This window comes from Biomphalaria glabrata, chromosome 7 (assembly GCF_947242115.1).
Source record: "Biomphalaria glabrata chromosome 7, xgBioGlab47.1, whole genome shotgun sequence".
Lineage (NCBI taxonomy): Eukaryota > Metazoa > Mollusca > Gastropoda > Planorbidae > Biomphalaria > Biomphalaria glabrata.
The window spans coordinates 3049537-3068733 of record NC_074717.1 but is presented as its reverse complement, the minus strand read 5'-3'; the positions used below and the strand labels follow the sequence as shown (position 1 = coordinate 3068733).

At 37.0% G+C, this 19197-nt stretch overlaps 1 protein-coding gene across 2 annotated transcripts in view; it reads left to right on the top strand.

The window, feature by feature from the left end:
• Positions 1 to 14944, top strand: part of LOC106067795 (uncharacterized) — a 262134-nt gene extending 247190 nt beyond the window's left edge. Inside the window, exons 3-9 of one of the 2 annotated variants that reach the window (XM_056034308.1) lie at positions 977 to 1072; positions 5439 to 5614; positions 5982 to 6170; positions 8024 to 8050; positions 10526 to 10567; positions 14003 to 14065; positions 14792 to 14944. In XM_056034308.1, coding sequence (XP_055890283.1) covers positions 5542 to 5614; positions 5982 to 6170; positions 8024 to 8050; positions 10526 to 10567; positions 14003 to 14065; positions 14792 to 14907 — 510 coding nt within the window. In that variant the 5' untranslated portion in view covers positions 977 to 1072; positions 5439 to 5541 and the 3' untranslated portion in view covers positions 14908 to 14944. The remainder of the gene's footprint in view (positions 1 to 976; positions 1073 to 5438; positions 5615 to 5981; positions 6171 to 8023; positions 8051 to 10525; positions 10568 to 14002; positions 14066 to 14791) is intronic. The other variant, XM_056034309.1, reaches the window with a different exon arrangement.
• Positions 14945 to 19197: the final 4253 nt, after the last annotated feature.

Below are 19197 nucleotides of genomic sequence, written 5' to 3'. Positions count from 1 at the left end.
GATTTGAATAGTTACAAAACACGGCAGTCTTCGATATTGTAGACGAATAAAACCGTAGATTTGAATAGTTTAGTTACAAAACACGGCAGCCTTTGATATTGTAGACGAATAAAACCGTAGATTTGAATAGTTACAAAACACGGCAGCCTTCGATATTGTAGACGAATAAAACCGTAGATTTGAATAGTTACAAAACACAGCAGCCTTCGATATTGTAGACGAATAAAACAGTAGATTTGAATAGTTTAGTTAAAAAACACGGCAGCCTTCGATATTGTAGACGAATAAAACCGTAGATTTGAATAGTTACAAAACACGGCAGTCTTCGATATTGTAGACGAATAAAACCGTAGATTTGAATAGTTACAAAACACGGCAGCCTTCGATATTGTAGACGAATAAAACCGTAGATTTGAATAGTTACAAAACACGGCAGCCTTCGATATTGTAGACGAATAAAACCGTAGATTTGAATAGTTTAGTTACAAAACACGGCAGCCTTCGATATTGTAGATTTGACTTGAAATTCAGACTCCAGAAAATTGAAAAAAACAAAGGTTTTGAAAAGGCTGTACGGATGTCTTCTATTAGAGAAACGTTTCAATCGTATAGATCTTATAAGATTACAGACGTTACTTCAAAAAAGTAGAGAATAACTCATTTTATACGTCAATTTAGTCAAGCGTGTTAATCAGCGACTTAAACTCTGCTAAGTCGTTGGTTTACCATGCTGATTCAGGCAACCCATTCCATTCTGTAACGGCAGAGAAGAATGAAGTTTATGAGAACTTTTACGAATTTGTTCCAGCTTATGGAACAAGAAATGTGCCTCGTCCTCTATCTCTATAGTTCACCCCATTTCAGCCAGGTTTTTAACAAAGTTTTTAATTTTTACTTATCCCCACATACACACTGACTTTAAAAGTGAGATAATCCATTTTGATTACTTTATTTGATTCTTGTTATCTTCCCCTAGCGGATAGAAAAGAACGAGATAGAATAGTGAAAGAGTTATCCGACATTCTCGACATCTGAAGGGAGTTAAAAAGTGCCAAACAGTTGCGCATGCCAAGTAAGCGTTTCTGATGACTTCACCTCTCCTAAAATAATTTTTTTTTTTTTTTAAAGTTACATAGTTTATTGTTATATTATTATTTAACCCGTGGTCTAAATGTGAATAAATAAAGTGAGACTTAATGAGTAGTTGTGTTGTATATGTGGTGTGCTGTGGTATGATTGCTGTGGTGTGCTGTGGTGTGCTTGCTGTGGTGTGCTGTGGTGTGCTTGCTGTGGTGTGCTGTGGTGTGCTTGCTGTGGTGTGCTTACTGTGGTGTGCTTGCTGTGGTGTGCTGTGGTGTGCTTGCTGTGGTGTGCTTGCTGTGGTGTGCTGTGGTGTGCTGTGGTGGGCTGTGGTGTGCTTGCTGTGGTGTGCTTGCTGTGGTGTGCTTGCTGTGGTGTGCTGTGGTGTGCTTGCTGTGGTGTGCTGTGGTGTGCTTGCTGTGGTGTGCTGTGGTGTGCTTGCTGTGGTGTGCTTGCTGTAGTGTGCTGTGGTGTGCTTGCTGTAGTGTGCTGTGGTGTGCTTGCTGTGGTGTGCTTGCTGTGGTGTGCTTGCTGTGGTGTGCTTACAAAATATATACTACCCGCACGCCTTGACCAAATCTTGCTTCTGAAAAAAGATGATAAGGGCGAGAGACTGAGGTCGACGTGTTGCCTGTTGCCAGGGGCGAAGCTAAGAATTTTCCATCGTAATGGAGCCTAGGGAACTTAACTTCTTTGGGGGCTCCGGCATTTTCCGTAATATTTAATATAAAAAAAAACACTCATTTGGGGGCCCCTCAAGTCAGGGCCCGGGGGAATTTTCAAACTCTCCTCCACCACTCTAGCTACGCCACTGCGTGTTGCGCGAATCCTCCTCACTTTAATCAAAATTTTCAGCGCAAGTCTCTTAGTCATACGTAAATATTCAAACACAATAAAACATCAAATTACATAGGCTTCAGTAATATAGGTACGATAATATGTGTATCTGAAATTCATTTAATAATTAGTCAACGGTAATACTGTTATACAGGTAGATGTGCAATATAAATTAGATCAATATTGGGTACTTTTGTTTTTTGTGGTTGAGCGGTAAAGCAGCGTTTGGGTTCCGAACCGGAGGTCCCGGGTTCGAATCCTGGAGTAGACTGGAATTTTCAATTTCGGGGTCCTTGGGCGCCTCTGAGTCCGCCCAGCTCAAATGGGTACCTGACATTAGTTTGGGAAAAGTAAAAGCGGTTGGCCGTTGTGCTGGCCACATGACACCCTCGCTAACCGTAGACCACAGAAACAGGTGACTTTTACATCACCTGCCCTAAATACCACAACATCTGAAAGGGGAACTTGTTTTACCGTAGATTAAGTGAAGTCATTCAAATTGACTATGTTATGCATGTTAATGTTAAATAAAAAAAAACAAAAACAAATCCATATATTTTGTATCCCTAGACCTTCTCCGAGAAAAATTCCTGTTTAAGCGAATGTATATATAGACTTCCACAAGATATTCTGTGTGGCTACGGATAGCGCGAGGCTCAGTCTGGGTAGGGATAAGCCTAATTTCATAATTAAGATTTTGTATTAGAAAATACATTCGTTTTTGCAATACCGTTTTTTTTTTATAAAAAGAAAACTGACAATGCCGTTTTTTTTTTTGGGTCGCGCATATGATATAGGATTGACTATTGACATTTAAGTCTATTTTTCAGAAGATTTTAATAATTTAAGATTTCCAGGACTTTTATTTTTTATATTTTGCAATTTCAACAGATTTCCAAGAGGGTCTGGAAAACCAGGAGGTTGTGAAAACCCTGCTATTATATATAAGTTATAATGTTTTAATCTTATAATTTACATCTAGAATTCGGGCGGGGCCTATGGAAGTGCGGCGCCCACTGCGGCCGCATAGGTGGCAGTGACTTAAGGCCGGCACTGTGTATAGATGTTATCTTATAAAATACAGACGTTACTTCAAATAAAAAGATGAAGGTAGATGAAGTGGTAGAGGATTCAGAGAGAGAAAAAAGATAACCAGACTGTATCATGATGTACATATGTAATTACTATCACGCGTAAGGATACAGTGAGATAGAAAAAAAAGAAGACAGTTCTATTATTATAGCCGTTATATAGCACTACTTTCATGCTTATAGCATGCTCAGAGCGCTTTGGTCCAATCTCATTTGTGGACCAGTGGGGGTATCTAGGAATTAGTTTTCCGTGCTGCCTTTAGTCGCTCAGTAAACGCAGCTCTGCCCGAGTCGGGTGTCGAACCTCGAGCCCCCTTATAGGTAGCCAAGACAAGCCAAGTTCAAGCGCACTTAGCCTCTCGACCACACTTTTCACCAAGTCATCAATATAATCAGTTCTCTATAATTGGTAGAAGCGGATGTAGACCTCTTGAGGATAACATTAAAGTATTGTTAACTCTGATTCACAATGCACTGATGGAAACTTTTGTTGTAACACACTACCAGAACAAAGCAAGGACTACACACTTGCTGGGTGGCATGTGCTGAATCTTGGTGTGATTTGAATAAGCCAGTTACTAGAGCAATTATTATAGCTGCATTTATTTATATAAAGCAATCCAAACATGTGTATATGTGTGTGTGTGTTTGTGTGTGCGTATTGTTGTACATGTATATGCTGTTCTTTCAGATCTGAAGATTAATGCACCTGAGGCAGTCTTAGGCATATGTAAACTAGGCAGCTGGAGTCAAAGCAATTTTTTTTTAAAGAAAAGAAAAAGAGAAACTTTTGCCCAATGTTCCGTTTGGAGTACACTAGGTTTTAAATCAATTTCTATATCTTTTTTTTCAATGTTTATTTAAAATGTTTCCATTTCCTTTGGGGGCCACCAAACTCACCTCGCCTAGGGCCTCCAATTATATAAGGTCGGCCCTGATTACATTCTAGCCCAAACCTGCCGCAGGACGACGTAGATAGCAGCGGCCAGAGTTCAAGCCCAGGACTAACTAGACCAACAAACGACAGCCCACAGCACAGACCAACACGGCCATTCAGCAATACTGGTGTAAATTAAATTCTAAATTCTCTTACATACAAGTGTTTCATTCTGCTAAAGAAATTAACTTTTCGATAAATATTTCTTAATAACCAACTAAAAGTGAATACACAATACTTTGCATTAGGTCAACCTGAGATTATAAGACTCGAATATTGTCAGTGCTGAATGCTGACAATGCAAGATATGTTTTACTGTAAAGCACTGAATACATGTTTTATGAAGTCGTCATTGGCATTTTTTTTTCTGTAATAAGCGAATGTTCCGGCTTATCCAAGTATATGTCAAAGATACTAGAGTTCGATGGACTAAGGAATGTATCGTTTTGGATTGCTAGTGTGCCTTTTATACAAAACTTAAAAAATCCTTCTTTAAAAAAAAAGAAGAAAGCTTCTCAAAAGGTGAAGAACTCCGTTCTTAAAACTATATCTACCAATAATGTACAAGCTATTTCATTTATTCGATATCTAACAAGATAATTAATTACCTATAATTAATTAACTAATTTAGTATTTTCCTTATTGATTCATGTTTTGCTAGGTACAATAAATAATTGTTTAAAGTATCAACTTGATCAGAGAATGTGTGAGGGAGAAATAGCAATTATTTAAGGGGACTAAACCCAACAAATTTAGCCATATATCTAAATACTGAAGTATTGGTTTCCCTTGTTGTTTTAAAACAAAATAATTAATTACCAGTAATCAATTGTCTAATTCGTTAATTTTTTAAAATTGATTCATCACTTGTCTAATTCGTTACTTTTTTTTATTGATTCATGTCTTGTCTATGTCAATGAATAATTGTGCGAAGATTTAGCTTGATTCGAGAATGGGTGTGGGAGAAATATTGTGTAAACACTATTTACCAGACAGACCAGAGTGTTTTGAAAAAAGCATTTTAAAAAAGGAGAACAACCTGGATTCGAACTAGTGGTTCACGCCTCCTAGGGCCGACGTGCTAGCCACTCTGCTAGTGAGGTACTTATGACTAGAGAAGATTGTATATTGTTTGTTTCAGTTTAGAGCGGCGACCTATAAAGGGGACTAATTCATCTTTACCACCACATTAGTCAAGTACAATTTCATTCCCTTGTTCGAGATACCAAACAAAATAATTCATTGCCAATAGTTAATAAATTAATTGGTTAATTTTGTTATTGATTCTTGTGTTGTCAAGTAAAAGAAATAATTGTGCAAAATTTCAGCTTGATCAGAGATTGGGTGGAGAAATAACGTGTACAAACTTTATACCAGAGTGAGTTGAAATAAGCTTTGTACAAAAATACAACGCTAACAATGGACGAAAGATATATCTAGTTTGTTTTTGTTTGTATAATTCCCAAAACGCTCTACGTAATTACGCCTCTAAGATGATTTCAAGAATCGATTACAAACCAAACGTTGAAACGTGCCAAGAAAAGAGGTTCTTAAAAGACAGCCCGCTTCTGACACCACACAGATTCTTGCAACGTAATGCAGCTACATCACATCTACAATATGTTAGTTCAAAGTGTTGTACCCTTGCTTGTCTTGACCATGCTATCGGGTAAATCTGATTTATATTATATGCAATTTGCGCAAAACGTTGGAAATACTAATCTCTAGAAGATTTAAATAATTTGAGGCAAATTGTAGAATTCTATTGGAGGCCCCTTCCCGCGTTTATAGACTCCATAAGAATGAGTACTAATGTACATTAAGGTGACGCATGAGTGAAGCCGGGAGAGGCGGTGAGGTGCTACCTACTCCCCGAAAAATGATGTGCAGGTTTTTTTTAACTGTTGGTTTGCTTTAAGTGTCTTGTATTGGATCAGTCAGTCACCATGACTTTAAAATATAGTCTGTAGAAGTAAGCAAAGTAACTGTATTTTAACAGTAGTATAAGTAGTGTTTACCTTTATATATTTACATAGTCAGTTCGACCGATGGGTGTTATTCTTCTGATTTCAAGCTGGTAGAAAGGAGCTTAGTAGAAGAGCTATTGGTGGAGAGAAATTTGGGGAAAGAGTATGCCTCTCTGGTTCTCAATGACAAAAGATATCTCGAGCTGAAACACGAGTTATATAGATTGGAAGAAACTTTAAAAGTGGATGCGTGGCGAGGTAAGCAAGTATTTCTATGCTCAAATGATAATTTAGTTATTGTAGTACTACTAGTAGTAGTAGTAGTAGAGGTAGTGGCAGTAGTGGTAGTAATAGTGGTAATGGTAGTAGTTGTGGTAGTGGTAGTGGTAATGGTAGTAGTGGTGGTAATGGTAGTGGTAATGGTAGTAGTGGTGGTAATGGTAGTAGTTGTGGTAGTGGTAGTGGTAATGGTAGTAGTGTATATAGTGGTTATGGTAGTAGTGGTGGTAGTGGTAATGGTAGTAGTGGGGGTAATGGTAGTAGTGTATATAGTGGTTATGGTAGTAGTGGTGGTAGTGGTAATGATAGTTGTGGTGGTAATGGTAGTAGTGGTGGTAGTGGTAATGGTAGCACTGGTGTTAGTGGTAATGATAGTTGAGGTGGTAATGGTAGCAGTGGTGGAAGAGATAGTATTTCTAGAAGTGGTAATGGTAGTGGTGGTAGTAATGGTAGTGGTAGTAATGGTAGTGGTAGTAATGGTAGTGGTAGTAATGGTAGTGGTAGTAATGGTAGTGGTAGTAATGGTAGTGGTAGTAGTAATGGTAGTGGTGGTAGTGGTGGTAGTGGTAGTGGTAATGGTAGCAATGGTAGTGGTGGTGGTAGTGGTGGTGGAAGTGGTAATGGTAATGATAGTAGTGGTTGTAATGTTGATGGTTGTAGTGGTGAAAGTGAAAATATTTCTAGAAGTGGTAATGGTAGTAGTGGTAGTGGTGGTAGAAAGATCTTTACTGTAATCAAATCTAGTACTTATTACACATACTAGAAATGAGTACTCGATACTTGGCCTTGCGCTATTTCGTCTGGGAATTTAGCGCTATTGTGTCGGCGCTAGTTTGTCCGCGATTTTTTGTCGGGTAAACAAAACCATAAAACAGAGCCCAAATGAAAAACAAACAGATCTGGGTTTTAACCGACAGAGAACCCTGTAGGAATGTGAAGGCCGAGGTAGCAACAGAGAACCCTGTAGGAATGTGAAGGCCGAGGTAGCAACAGAGAACCCTGTAGGACAGAGTCAGATCCTGATGTGAAAAACGGATATTTCTGTTTATTCTGATTGTCTTACAGCTCTGTTTACACACAAAGAGGGACACCACTGCTCTTGACTTTAGATTCTTTAAAGTACCCTCAATCGGTTGGGCTTGCATGGTCATATACACAGGACGAAAGAGGAACGAATCCCGAAAATCAACCATTAACATTAACTCCAGATAGGCACACATTAAGCCAGTCGCTCATTTCTGATATTCGGAAATTATAACACTAATCATCGATGTTGACTATTGGGAAGACCAAAACTAGACAACACCATGTGGAGACAGATGGTAATAATACGGCTATGGACAGCGGATACGGATCAGTCTCAGCTCCGAAGCAAAGCGCGCCAAATGGAAAGTTGCCGCATTCTGTATGTTAATATACCAACGAGATGCAAAACAATTCAAAATATTTTTTTTAAAAAAGCATCAACTTAATCTTTCTGTCTGTCAAGTCCGCATATCAGCCGTTAGATGTAAAAACCCAAACCAGCAGTTGACCTAAAACCCAGAAAGCAAAAAGATAGGGTCAAAAGACATTTTCCACTCGGTTCTCAACATGTTTAGATCGAACCCTAAAAGACAGCAGAGAGAAGACTCGGCTCTTTTTTTCTTTCGTTAACCCTTTAGATGCGTACGGTCGTTTAGCCTCTAATCTAATCACTAGAATTGTAATTCCATTTTGTATGCACACATTGTAAAAAAAAAAAAAACTCAGCACTTTAAGGGTTAAAGGAACCATTGAACACGGATGTAATTATATAATTAAAATTTGTTTATCTAATTTTTTTTTTACAGCAAACGATCAGAGGAATCAAGTCTTTGGTATGTATTTACTTAACTCTTTCTCTCCTAACTCACGATGCCAACGCTAATTTGAATCTCATTAAACTAAATTGGCTTTTGGATTTAAAAACTTGAATTTGTGTTGTGTAAAAAAGAGCATGCATTCTCCTATAATTAAATACCAAAAATAACATTTTCTGATAACAAACAAAAAGGTTATTGAAGATTAACCCTAACAGGACACAGTGAAATACAAAAGAAGAAAACGAATAATACTATCGGAATGAGAAAAATAATTACGGAGGGAAAGAGTTAACTCAGTCTGATATATCTTACTTTGAGATAAGCGCACCCTGTGGTGATTACTGCTCAAACTTCCAAGCCGAAATTGAGGCAATTACCATAGCACTCCAGACAGTAGAAAACAAATTATATGAAGGAGTGCAACCACCATCAGATATTGTTGTCTTTACAGACTCCCAATCTACTCTGGAAGCACTTAACAGCAGCACCTCAAACAGCCCAAGAGAGTTGACAACACTCAGTGTGATAATCCACCAGATGATATCAAAATTAAATATCAATATTACACTACAGTGGATCCCTGGACACATTGGCATCATGGGAAATGAAAAGGCAGATAAGCTATCAAAGGCAGGTTCAACTATGGAACAACCAGATAGACCTGTTTAACTACCTCACCCTAAGGTCAATGTTAGTCAACAATCACAAAGAGGAGTGGCTCAACCAATGGGCATCAGGAAACACAGGCAGAGCCATGTACAGAGAAATGACTATGCCTAATAAACTGAACAGTATTAACTTCCTCCCCCGCAAAGAACAATCTACAATCTTCCAACTAAGAACAGGACACACACCACTATTAAATTACCACCTGAACAAAATAAACTCCACACAACTACCCCTTTGCAGACACTGCACCCACCCCTCTGAAACCGTAAACCATATCCTCTTTGAATGCCCCTTCCTAATCCACCTTAGGCAGACCCTACTTCCACTACAGCCCAACATAACCAACACCCTGTACGGCAGTGCTGAACAACTGAAGAAAACAGCACACTTTTTTTCCTTGGCACAGTCTGCAAAAGAGCTCACAGCTCAGCAGCAATAAAGCTGGCTAGAAGAAGAAGAAGAATATCTTACTGTCAGAGTATTCTTGTTGGAAGTGCTAGACAATGTCACTGGTGCTCTTGTTGAAGATTGTTGAGATGTGCTAATTCATCGATGGTGCTGTAATGTTGTATGACTTTTCTTGAGATGTCAGATGTTACAAGAAGTCACAGTGACATGCCGGGGATTCTATTAGATGTATATCTCTAGATCCAAATGCTATCTTAGAGATTCATTAAACGAAGATCCTTTTAATTCAAATACAGAACTTCAACTCAACAACTAAGAATCACTGCATGTATAGAATATACAAAACAGACTGTATCAAATGAATAGCCCTTTCAAAACTTAATAATAAAATATATTCAGATTAATACTAGATCTAATAAAATACAAGATTCTGTTAGATGTATATCTCTAGATCCAAATGCTATCTTAGAGATTCATTAAACGAAGATCCTTTTAATTCAAATACAGAACTTTAATTCAACAACTAAAAATCACTGCATGTATAGAATATACAAAACAGACTGTATCAAATGAATAGTTCTTTCAAAACTTAATAATAAAATATATTCAGATTAATACTAGATCTAATAAAATACAAGACTTGTTACTTCGAGTTACAATTCAAAACTAAAATACGTCTTAACTGCATGAAAATTTCTCTACAACTGCACCTTCTTGACCGCGCGTTTTCTAGCCTCTTCTTAGATGCTAATCTTTAACCTTCTTCCCTAGTACTATTAGAATGGGTTGCTTCAGCTAGCCAGGAAAACCAGTGACTTGGCAGAATTTAAGTCATTGGTTAATATGCATGACTGAATGCATGACGCGTAGGACGTAATCATCTTCTTTTTTGAAGTAACGTCTGTATTATATAAGATAAGATCAAATTATTTCCTATAAGATGTCATGCTATTGATGGACTCGCGTCAGATTACGTGAAATTTTGACACTTGACACGTGCGGTACAGGCATAGATATGTTAAGTTATTTAAACTAGACCTCGGCTTATTTAAATTGATACGTGACACTTACAAATATATTTGTGAGGGAGGCGCGGTGGCTGAGCGGCAAAATGCTTGGCTTGGGTCCGGGGTTCGAATCCTGGTGAAGACTGGGATTTTGAATTTCAGGATTTTTAGAGGCTCTTGAGTCCACCCAACTCTAACGGATACCTGACTTAAGTAAAGGCAGTTGGTCGCTATGCTGGCCACATAACACCCTGCTCTTTAACCGTTGGCCAAAGAAAAAGATGACCTTATTAGGCTTATTATCATCAGCCCTATAAACCGCAGGGTTTGAAAGGGGAACTTAATGGGGGTCTTTAGACATGCCGCTGAACATGCATGGCAGCATATTTTATTTTCTCTATTCCAGGAGGTAAATGTAAGAAATGGTTCAATCATATGTGCCTTGGAGGTAAGTTTTTTTTTTTTTTTTGTGCATTTGGTACATTTGGTGTCTTTTTCAATTTCTTTGATTATGCACTTGTCAAAAACTCTTTTTACTTCACTTTCTTCACCAATATATGTATGCGTATTATTTTTATAATAGTCGCAGTCTAATCTACACTGCATGGAACCTGGAACCAGCAAAGAACTTAGACAGCTGATCTCAAAAATTGCTCCAACGATTTTCCTAGAAAATTAACAGTTGATGTGTATAGCTTGGAAAAGAATTACTAGCTACTCAAACTTCACTCGTGGATTCATGTATTGATACAAACAATTTACATCTAAGGTCGCAATGGAACAAGCATCAATGGCTCATAATAAAATATATTTTCTATTGATTAACTTATTCTTTGAATGAAATATTGATTCAAAAGTTGTTTTTAAAAAATATAAAATAGTTAAAGCGTATTTCTAATTATTCATAATCAACTACATTCCAATGATAGAGCTATAAAACACATTGTCTAGCGTTGGTCCCTTACGACATCTTTCAACACCTCACTATTGTCTCCGGCAAACAACGGACAAACAGACAAATAAACACTCTTTTGTTCCCCTGGCAATCAAATCATTAAATAACTGAACAATCTGGTATAAACTTTGTCACATGTAAAGTAGGAGTGAGTCTGGTGTGAATGTACACTTTGGTTTCTTATAGTTATAATGTTTTTTGTTTGGTGTAATGCACAAATTGTGAGACAAATTTCCATACGGACAATAAAGATTATTATTATTATTATTATCTATTGGAGCCGACATGGTAATCCCGCCTCTGCGAGTTGCTCCCTGTGGTTGCATTTGTATTTAATAGGAAATCTCTCGCTAGCGCACAGCACACGCCCTGTAAAAATTTCTTGGTCTGCCCCAAAAACTCTACGCTATATTACTGTGATGGGCAAATTATGGCCCGCGGGCCAAATCCGACCCGCGAAAAAAATTTTATTCGTCCTACCACAGTTTTGTAGTAATGTGTGTACAATATGTTCATATGTTTCTGGGCCGCCTTTTTTCTTTTTAATAATAAAACTTACATAAAAATTCTGACGAATAACAGTCTCAGTTCACTTTCAAATAATTTCGACCTAATTTAACAAAGTAAAAAAAAAAATAACTATTATTAAACCACTCAAAGCTTTACATTTTGCTCTAGTTAAATTTGATATCTTTCAACCCCAAATTTAATTTCTGTATTTTTATGGCTCGCCAAAATTTTCACCTAAAGTATTTGGCCCAGCTCCCCAAAAAGTTTGCCTATCACTGCTATATAGCCTACAAACAGAACCGGTCTTGATAATTGGAGGCCCGAGGGCCTTAGCAAGGTGGCTTTGGTGGCTCCAAATGAAATTTAAAAAAGCGAAAATATTAAAATTACGCAAGTTATTAAAAACCTGCCTATCTAAATCTAAATCGACAAGTAACTGACACTTATGTATCGCTAACATAGAGTCATAGTAGAGACAGAATTAGACTAGTAAACATAGAGTCATAGTAGAGACAGAGTTAGACTAGTAAACATAGAGTCATAGTAGAGACAGAGTTAGACTAGTAAACATAGAGTCATAGTAGAGACAGAGTTAGACTAGTAAACATTTAACATAAAGTCATAGTAGAGATAGAGTTAGACTAGTAGACATTGAGTCAGTAGCGTCATTATGGTCGGCGTCACATGGTGCGGATAACCCAAGGTGTCCCCTCCCCCCTTTTTTTTTGTCAATCAATTTTTCTCCAAATATTTCCAAAAAAACACTATGGTTAGTGTTTTTTGTTGAACCAGTACAGTGAGCTGATGACCTACTTTCATTGATTGTTTTACGAATGTAAAATGAAAATCAATTCTATTATAAAATCCTACTGTTAATAACATTTATTTATTATAACATACTTTACAATGCAAGCTAATTAGAATTAGAAACAAACTTAACATAACCTGAACATGTTTCCTTTGACTTTTATAGAAAGTTTATATCAACTCCCTCAGTCTGTCTGTCTGGTAAAAGGTTTAATCTGATTTTTTTCTCCCATTTCCAAATCTCGAATCAAGTTGAAACTTTGCACAATTATTCATAGTCGCTGACAATACATGAATCAATAAAAAATTAACCAATTAATTATTTATATAGCAGAAAGGGAGCTAAACTCTGCCATTTTCAGATAAATGGCAGTAATTAGCGGTTCTTAACCATTAGATAAGCTTTGGTTTTAAAAGTAATCTTTTTTCTTTGGCTTGTTTTATTTTTTAGAGAGAGAGAGGGAGAGAGTAGGGAATGATACTTCGTCCCACTGATGTGTCTATACATTCAAAAGGGACTCAATTATCGATTACAAATACTTTAAAGTACAAATAATAATAATTTTTTGAAATATTGAAGACCAGAGGCGCACAACTATTCTCAACTATTTGGCTTTATCAATTCCCCTCTAAAAAATGTAACAAGTCTTATCAATGTGAAAAAAAAATAATTTTTTTTTAAATCTCCAGCAGTCTCATTTCCTTTGCAAATAAAAAAAAAATAAATTAAAATTAAAAGAATATGGTTAGTGGGTCTTAAAATTAAAATAATTCTTTGACATATATTGCAGTTAAAAAGATGATCCAATTTTTTGTACTGGCATGCATAGCCATGTGTTATGTCCTCTAGACTATCATTTATATGGTTCAGGGTTCAAAACCTGCCAGCCGCCAACCCCGTTATCTACAAGAACTAAATAAATCCTGGGGAAAAAAAATTCCAATGTCGCTAACAGAAGTTTCAGAGATTGCGGATGGGGTTGAGGGGGTTGTAATCTGAGAAATAGTCACTAATGCTTTGTAAAATGTCAAATAATTTAAAAATGGGTTTGAAAATTGACATAAGTCCTTGTGGTAGAAATAGAATAGTAAGATTGTGAAATGTTAAGAAAAATTACATTATTTATCTACATAAACAAGTTATATGTCCTTGAATCGGCATTCTGAATCGTTATTCTTTCTTTATATTTGTCAACACGGTTATGTTCATGACTTAGTTACATTTGGCAGTCAGCATTGAAATACACATAAGGGAAAAGAGAACAACGCTGGCAGAAGAAAAGCGCCAGAGAAAGAAAAGCAAGGCCAAGGACACCAGCTCCAGCTGGAATAACTTGCCCGGTGTGCAGCCGAACATTCCGGGCTCACATAGTAAGTCTGACCAGCCACATGTGGAGGCACTAAACTCCAGTGCAAAACCCTCAGCCCCCTGGATGACAAAAGTGGTCATCATCGAACCACGATGGACGCACTATATAAATATATATATATATATATATATTTCAAGAAGAAAGGAACCTTCAAATGTCTTGTCGGTGTCGTTAGTTATAAATTGTTTTGTTTTTATAACCTAGAGGCCTATAGAATTTCTATCTGCATTTCTGTTCACAGGAAACGGAAAGAGGTCATTGGAAGACCTGAACGGATCCACATCAAACCAATCAGCTATAGGAGGTGAATATTTAGTTTAAAGGTCATGAGGTCAAATCCGGTTAGTTTGACTAGCTGTGTATTACGACTGAATACTAAAATACAAAAAATAGAGTTCCGTTGAATGAAACCCCCCCAAAAAAAAGAAATAATTATTAAAAATGTGTGTTTGTGAATAATTAATTTAAAAAAGCCAAAAGTCAACACTTAGACTTAGAAGCTGCTCGGATTGATATTTGAGAATTCCTCCTGACGCCAAAGAGTTGGTACAGTCAAGGGACATAAACAAGAAGAAAATAGAAAAAAAAAACCTTGAATAAAAAAAACAAAGCATAAATTAAGCGTAGGTATATCAGTTTGGATCAGTCATGTAACTAAATTTTTTAATAGATCTAAACTAACAATAACAAATCTCTGCTATTACAAATATTTGTACCCACAGTTTTCTTCTAGATTTAAAAGGCTTATCATTGGAATATTATACATTGTAGTAGAACTATTCTAATCTATACATTCTATTGGCCAAGAATTATTCATTGGATAATCGGGAGAATATGAAGAAGAATGGGGCGGGATAAACAATACTCCCTTTTTCTTATCAGAGACTCATTAGTTATTAAGTGAAAAACAATCACTCTACAGACTTAAACTATAAGTATGGATGTTTGGTCGTTTTAAAATGCATTTCAAATGTTTTTTCTTGTTACTACTGTTGTTGCCATTAGACATTAAGTTTCTCTTTTATTTCAGGGGTTGAAAAACAAAGAAATCCAGCAAGTTCTAGTGGTCAAGCGAAGGTCATGTCAAAAGCGTCATTCGCAGTTATTGTTCTTTGTCTTCTTGTCCAACTATTCAAGCGCAGATAACATTAGTATTAATAAAGTTACCCTATTCCATTGAAAACAGATTTTTTGTTTTATGAAAATAATTTTAGATTTTTTGTTTTTAGCGGTCCCGAAAAGGGAATAGCCGTAAGCCGATATTAGTTTTGTGAGGTCGGTCTGTCTGGGCCTAATATTTACCACAGTGACTCAGTTGTCAGAGACGTCTGTGGTTAGAAGATGGCTATATGGTTTGTTTTGGAGGTTGTATCTCCTAGGGACGTGTTTTCCCAAACTTTTTCCTTAAGAAAACACTTCGTACAGTCTGAAGAGTATTTAGCGAAACAGTTTGCTTATTTTTTGTATATTGTTTTTGGAGAGATATTAATTCACAGGGTGGCATTCAAATAAATTATTCCAGTAGCTCGTGGAACACCTATTCAGGCTTCACGGAACAATAGGGTTCAGCGGAACACAGTTTGAGAAACACTGTCCTAGACTCTCGAACAAAGCTATGACGAACATTTTGGGCCTTCACCGCCAATAGGTTTTTTTTTTTCCATCAAGTAAAAATCAATAAATAAAATGAATACTTTGCGTACATCTAGACTAGATCACCACTAATTATAAATACGTATTGTAAATCCTAAATATCACCACTAATTATAAATACGTATCGTAAATCCTAAATATCGCCACTTATCATAAATACGTATAGCCACTAACCAAAAAACGTATCATAAATCTAAATATCGCTACTAATCATAAATACGTATAGCCACTAACCAAAAATACGTATCGTAAATCCGAAATATCGCCACTTATCATAGATACGTATCATTAATCCTAAATATTGCCACTAATAATAAATACGTATCGTTAATCCTAAATATCGCCACTAATCATAAATGCCTATTTAATCCTAAATATCGTCACTAATCATAAATACGTATCGTTAATCCTAAATATCACCACTAATCATTAATTCGTATCGTAAATCCTAAATATCGCTATATTAGTTGTTTTGGTAATTTTGGTATCCAGCCTGGCATGGGATGGGGGAACTCACTGCAGTGGCTCAAGGGACCTTGACCCTGACCAAACATTTGTGTTTAATTCATCATCTGGTTGATGGGGACCTTCAGACAGAAGGGTCAGTCAACAGCAAATCCTGCATCCTGGCCACGAGATAAAATCCTTTTCGAGTCAACGGTTCATAAAAGGAATTAATCTCGAACTTTGCGGACACGTCGAAGATGCCCCCCCCCCCCTTTTTGAGTCTCGAGACCTGTGACGTCACTCAAGTTGCGTACTCCTAAATCTGGCCTGGCAGACGTCTACCTACAAGCTTACTTTCAATCATTTCCGGTGGCTTTTATAAGTCTTAACAAACGTTTAGTCGATGTGTCATGTATCTAAATACAAAACTATGGAATCAAGAAATTATTTGGGGGGGGGGAGGGAGCAGAGAAATGAGAAAAGAGACCTTGTAATCACAACAAATTTACGTAAGGATCAATAAAGCAATCTTAGTCTTAGTCTTAGTCTTAGTCTTCATTGGGAAACCCTGCTAGTTTTAATGTAATAATTTACACCTAGAATTTGGGCGTGGCCTATGAAAGTGCGGCGCCCACTGCGACCGCCTAGGTTTGCAGTGACCTTAGGCCGGCACTGTGTACAGATCTTATCTTATAAAATACAGACGTTACTTCAAATAAGAAGATGAAGGTAGATAAAGTGGTTGTTAAGTCAGAGAGAGAAAAAAAGATAACCCAGACTGTATCATGATGCACATATGTAATTACTCTCACGCTTAGGACAAAGCGAACTAGAAAAAAAAAGAAGACATTTCTATTCATCCATATAATCAGTTCTCTACAATTGGTAGAAGTGGATGCAGTCAATAAGGAGACGACTTATCGATAAAATACAAGTATTGTTAACTCTTGATTCACAATGTACTGATGTAAACTTAGGTTCTAATACAGTACCAGGACAAAGGAAGGACTACACACATGCTGGGTGGCATGTGCTGAATCTCGGTGTAATTTAAATAAGCCAGTTACTAGAGCAACTATTATAGCAGAATTAAGTTACAAAGAGCCATCCAAACATGCGTGCGTGCGTGTGTGTGTGTGGGTGTGTGCGTGGTGTGTGTGTGTATGCGTGGTGTGTGCGTGGTGCGTGTGTGTACGTGGTGTGCGTGTGTGTGTGTGTGTGGTGTGTGTGTGTGTGTGCGGGTTTCTTGGTGTTATACATGTTTCGGGTGTTCTTTCAGATCTGAAGATAATTGCATCAGGGTCGGCCTTCGGCGTAGGCAAGGTTAGCGGAGCGGGCAGAGTTCAAGTCCAGGACTAACGACACCAACAGATGACAGACCATACAACGATACAGCCATCCTGATGTAAACTAAATTCTGAACTGTTTTACATACAAGTCATTGGAGTAGCTAAGGATTTGGGTGTCCCCGGGGGGTGGGGGGGGGGCTTGACCTCCTTGGGGGCCCCTGCATTTTGGCATTCGACATCATGACTTGAGATAATGACGAAATATTTAATATAAAAACAAATCTTGCACACTCATTTGGGGAACCCGTCAAGTGGAGACCCCAGGGGATGATGTTCACTGAAACAAGTGTTTTTTTCCTTTTTGCTAAAAAATTAACTTTTCGATAAATAGTTTTTTTAACAACGTACAAAAAGTGAATACACAAAACTTTGAATCAGGTCAACCTGAGATTGAAAGACTCGAATATGTTGTCAGTGCTGAGTGCTGACAGTGCCAGATATGCTTCACTGTGAAGCAGTGAATACATGTTCTATAATGCCAATAAAGTGGTCAGTGGCATTCTTTTTCTGTAATAAGCGAAAAAAAAAAAAAAAAGCGAATTCTCGGGATTATAAAAGTATACTTTACAGATACTAGAATTCGATGGACAACGAAATGTATCGTTTTGGGTTCATTGTGTAGTTTAAAAAAAAAAAAAAGGTTTAAAGATCCTTCTTTAAAAAAAATAAGCTTATCTAAGGGGAAGAACTCCGTCCTTAAAACTATAACTCCCTATCATGTACAAAGTTATTTCCCTTATTCGATATAAAACAAAATAATTCAATACTTATAATTAATTTAGTAATGGACCTCATTCACCAATCGTAAACAAACAATATTTAGTCACGTGATTTTTATTGATAAAACAACGGGAAAAACTGTCACGTGACAACCATCATGAAGTAAACATGAGATCGTAAATTATATAGAAGAGATAGAGCACCACGTGGCTAAATGTAATTTGTTTACGATTGGTGAATGAGGTCCATTGATTATTTTTTGTTCACTGATTCATGTTTTGTTAGGCTCAATTAATATTTGTCTAAAATATAACTTGATCTGAGTTTGCGTGAGGGAGAAATAGCGTTAACAATTTTATGGGGACTAAACACAACAAATTTAGCCATAGTGTGAAAACTGAAGTATTAGTTTCCCTTGTTGCTAATGAACAAATTAATGAATTACCAGTAATTAATTAAACATACAAAAAAAAACTGAATCACTTCCACATGACATGTCTAAGAAAAATACTGAATGTCAAATGGCAAAAAAAAACAACAAAAAAAAAACAACTAAATACTGAAGTCCTACGAAGAGCGTGTCTGCAAAGCATCCACACAATCCTGATGCAGTCCCAGCTGCGATGGGCAGGACACGTCTGCAGAATGGAAGATCACCGCATCCTTAAACGACTCTTGTATGGCCAAGTAAGCGAAGCGCTCGCAAGGCGGACAAAGAAAACGCTTCAGAGGCAACCTCAAAGCTTCTCTGAAGGCGTTCAGCATAGACCCAGCCAGCTGGGAGACAAAAGTACATGACAGAGCATCATGGCGTCGCGCTGTGAAAACTGGCGCCTCGACGTGCTAACCACTCTGCTTGTGAGGTACTTATTATTAGAGAAGATTATATAGTTATTTATTGTTTGTTTCAGTTTACAGCAAAGACCTATAAAGGGGACTAATTCATCTTCTACCACCACATTAGTCAAGTTCAATTTATTTACATTGTACCAACCCAAAAAATTTCATTACCAATAGTTTATAAATTAATTGGTTAATTTTGTTATTGATTCTTGTGGTGTCAAGTAAAAGAAATGATTGTGCAAAATTTCAGCTTGATCCGAGATTGGGTGTTGGAGAAATAACGTGTACAAACGTTTTACCTGAGTGGGTTGAAATAAGCTTTGTACAAAAATACAACGCTTCTATTTACGAATTAGTTTCAAACTACTTGACTGACAATGGACTAAAGATATATCTAGTTTGTTTTTGTTTGTATAATTCCCAA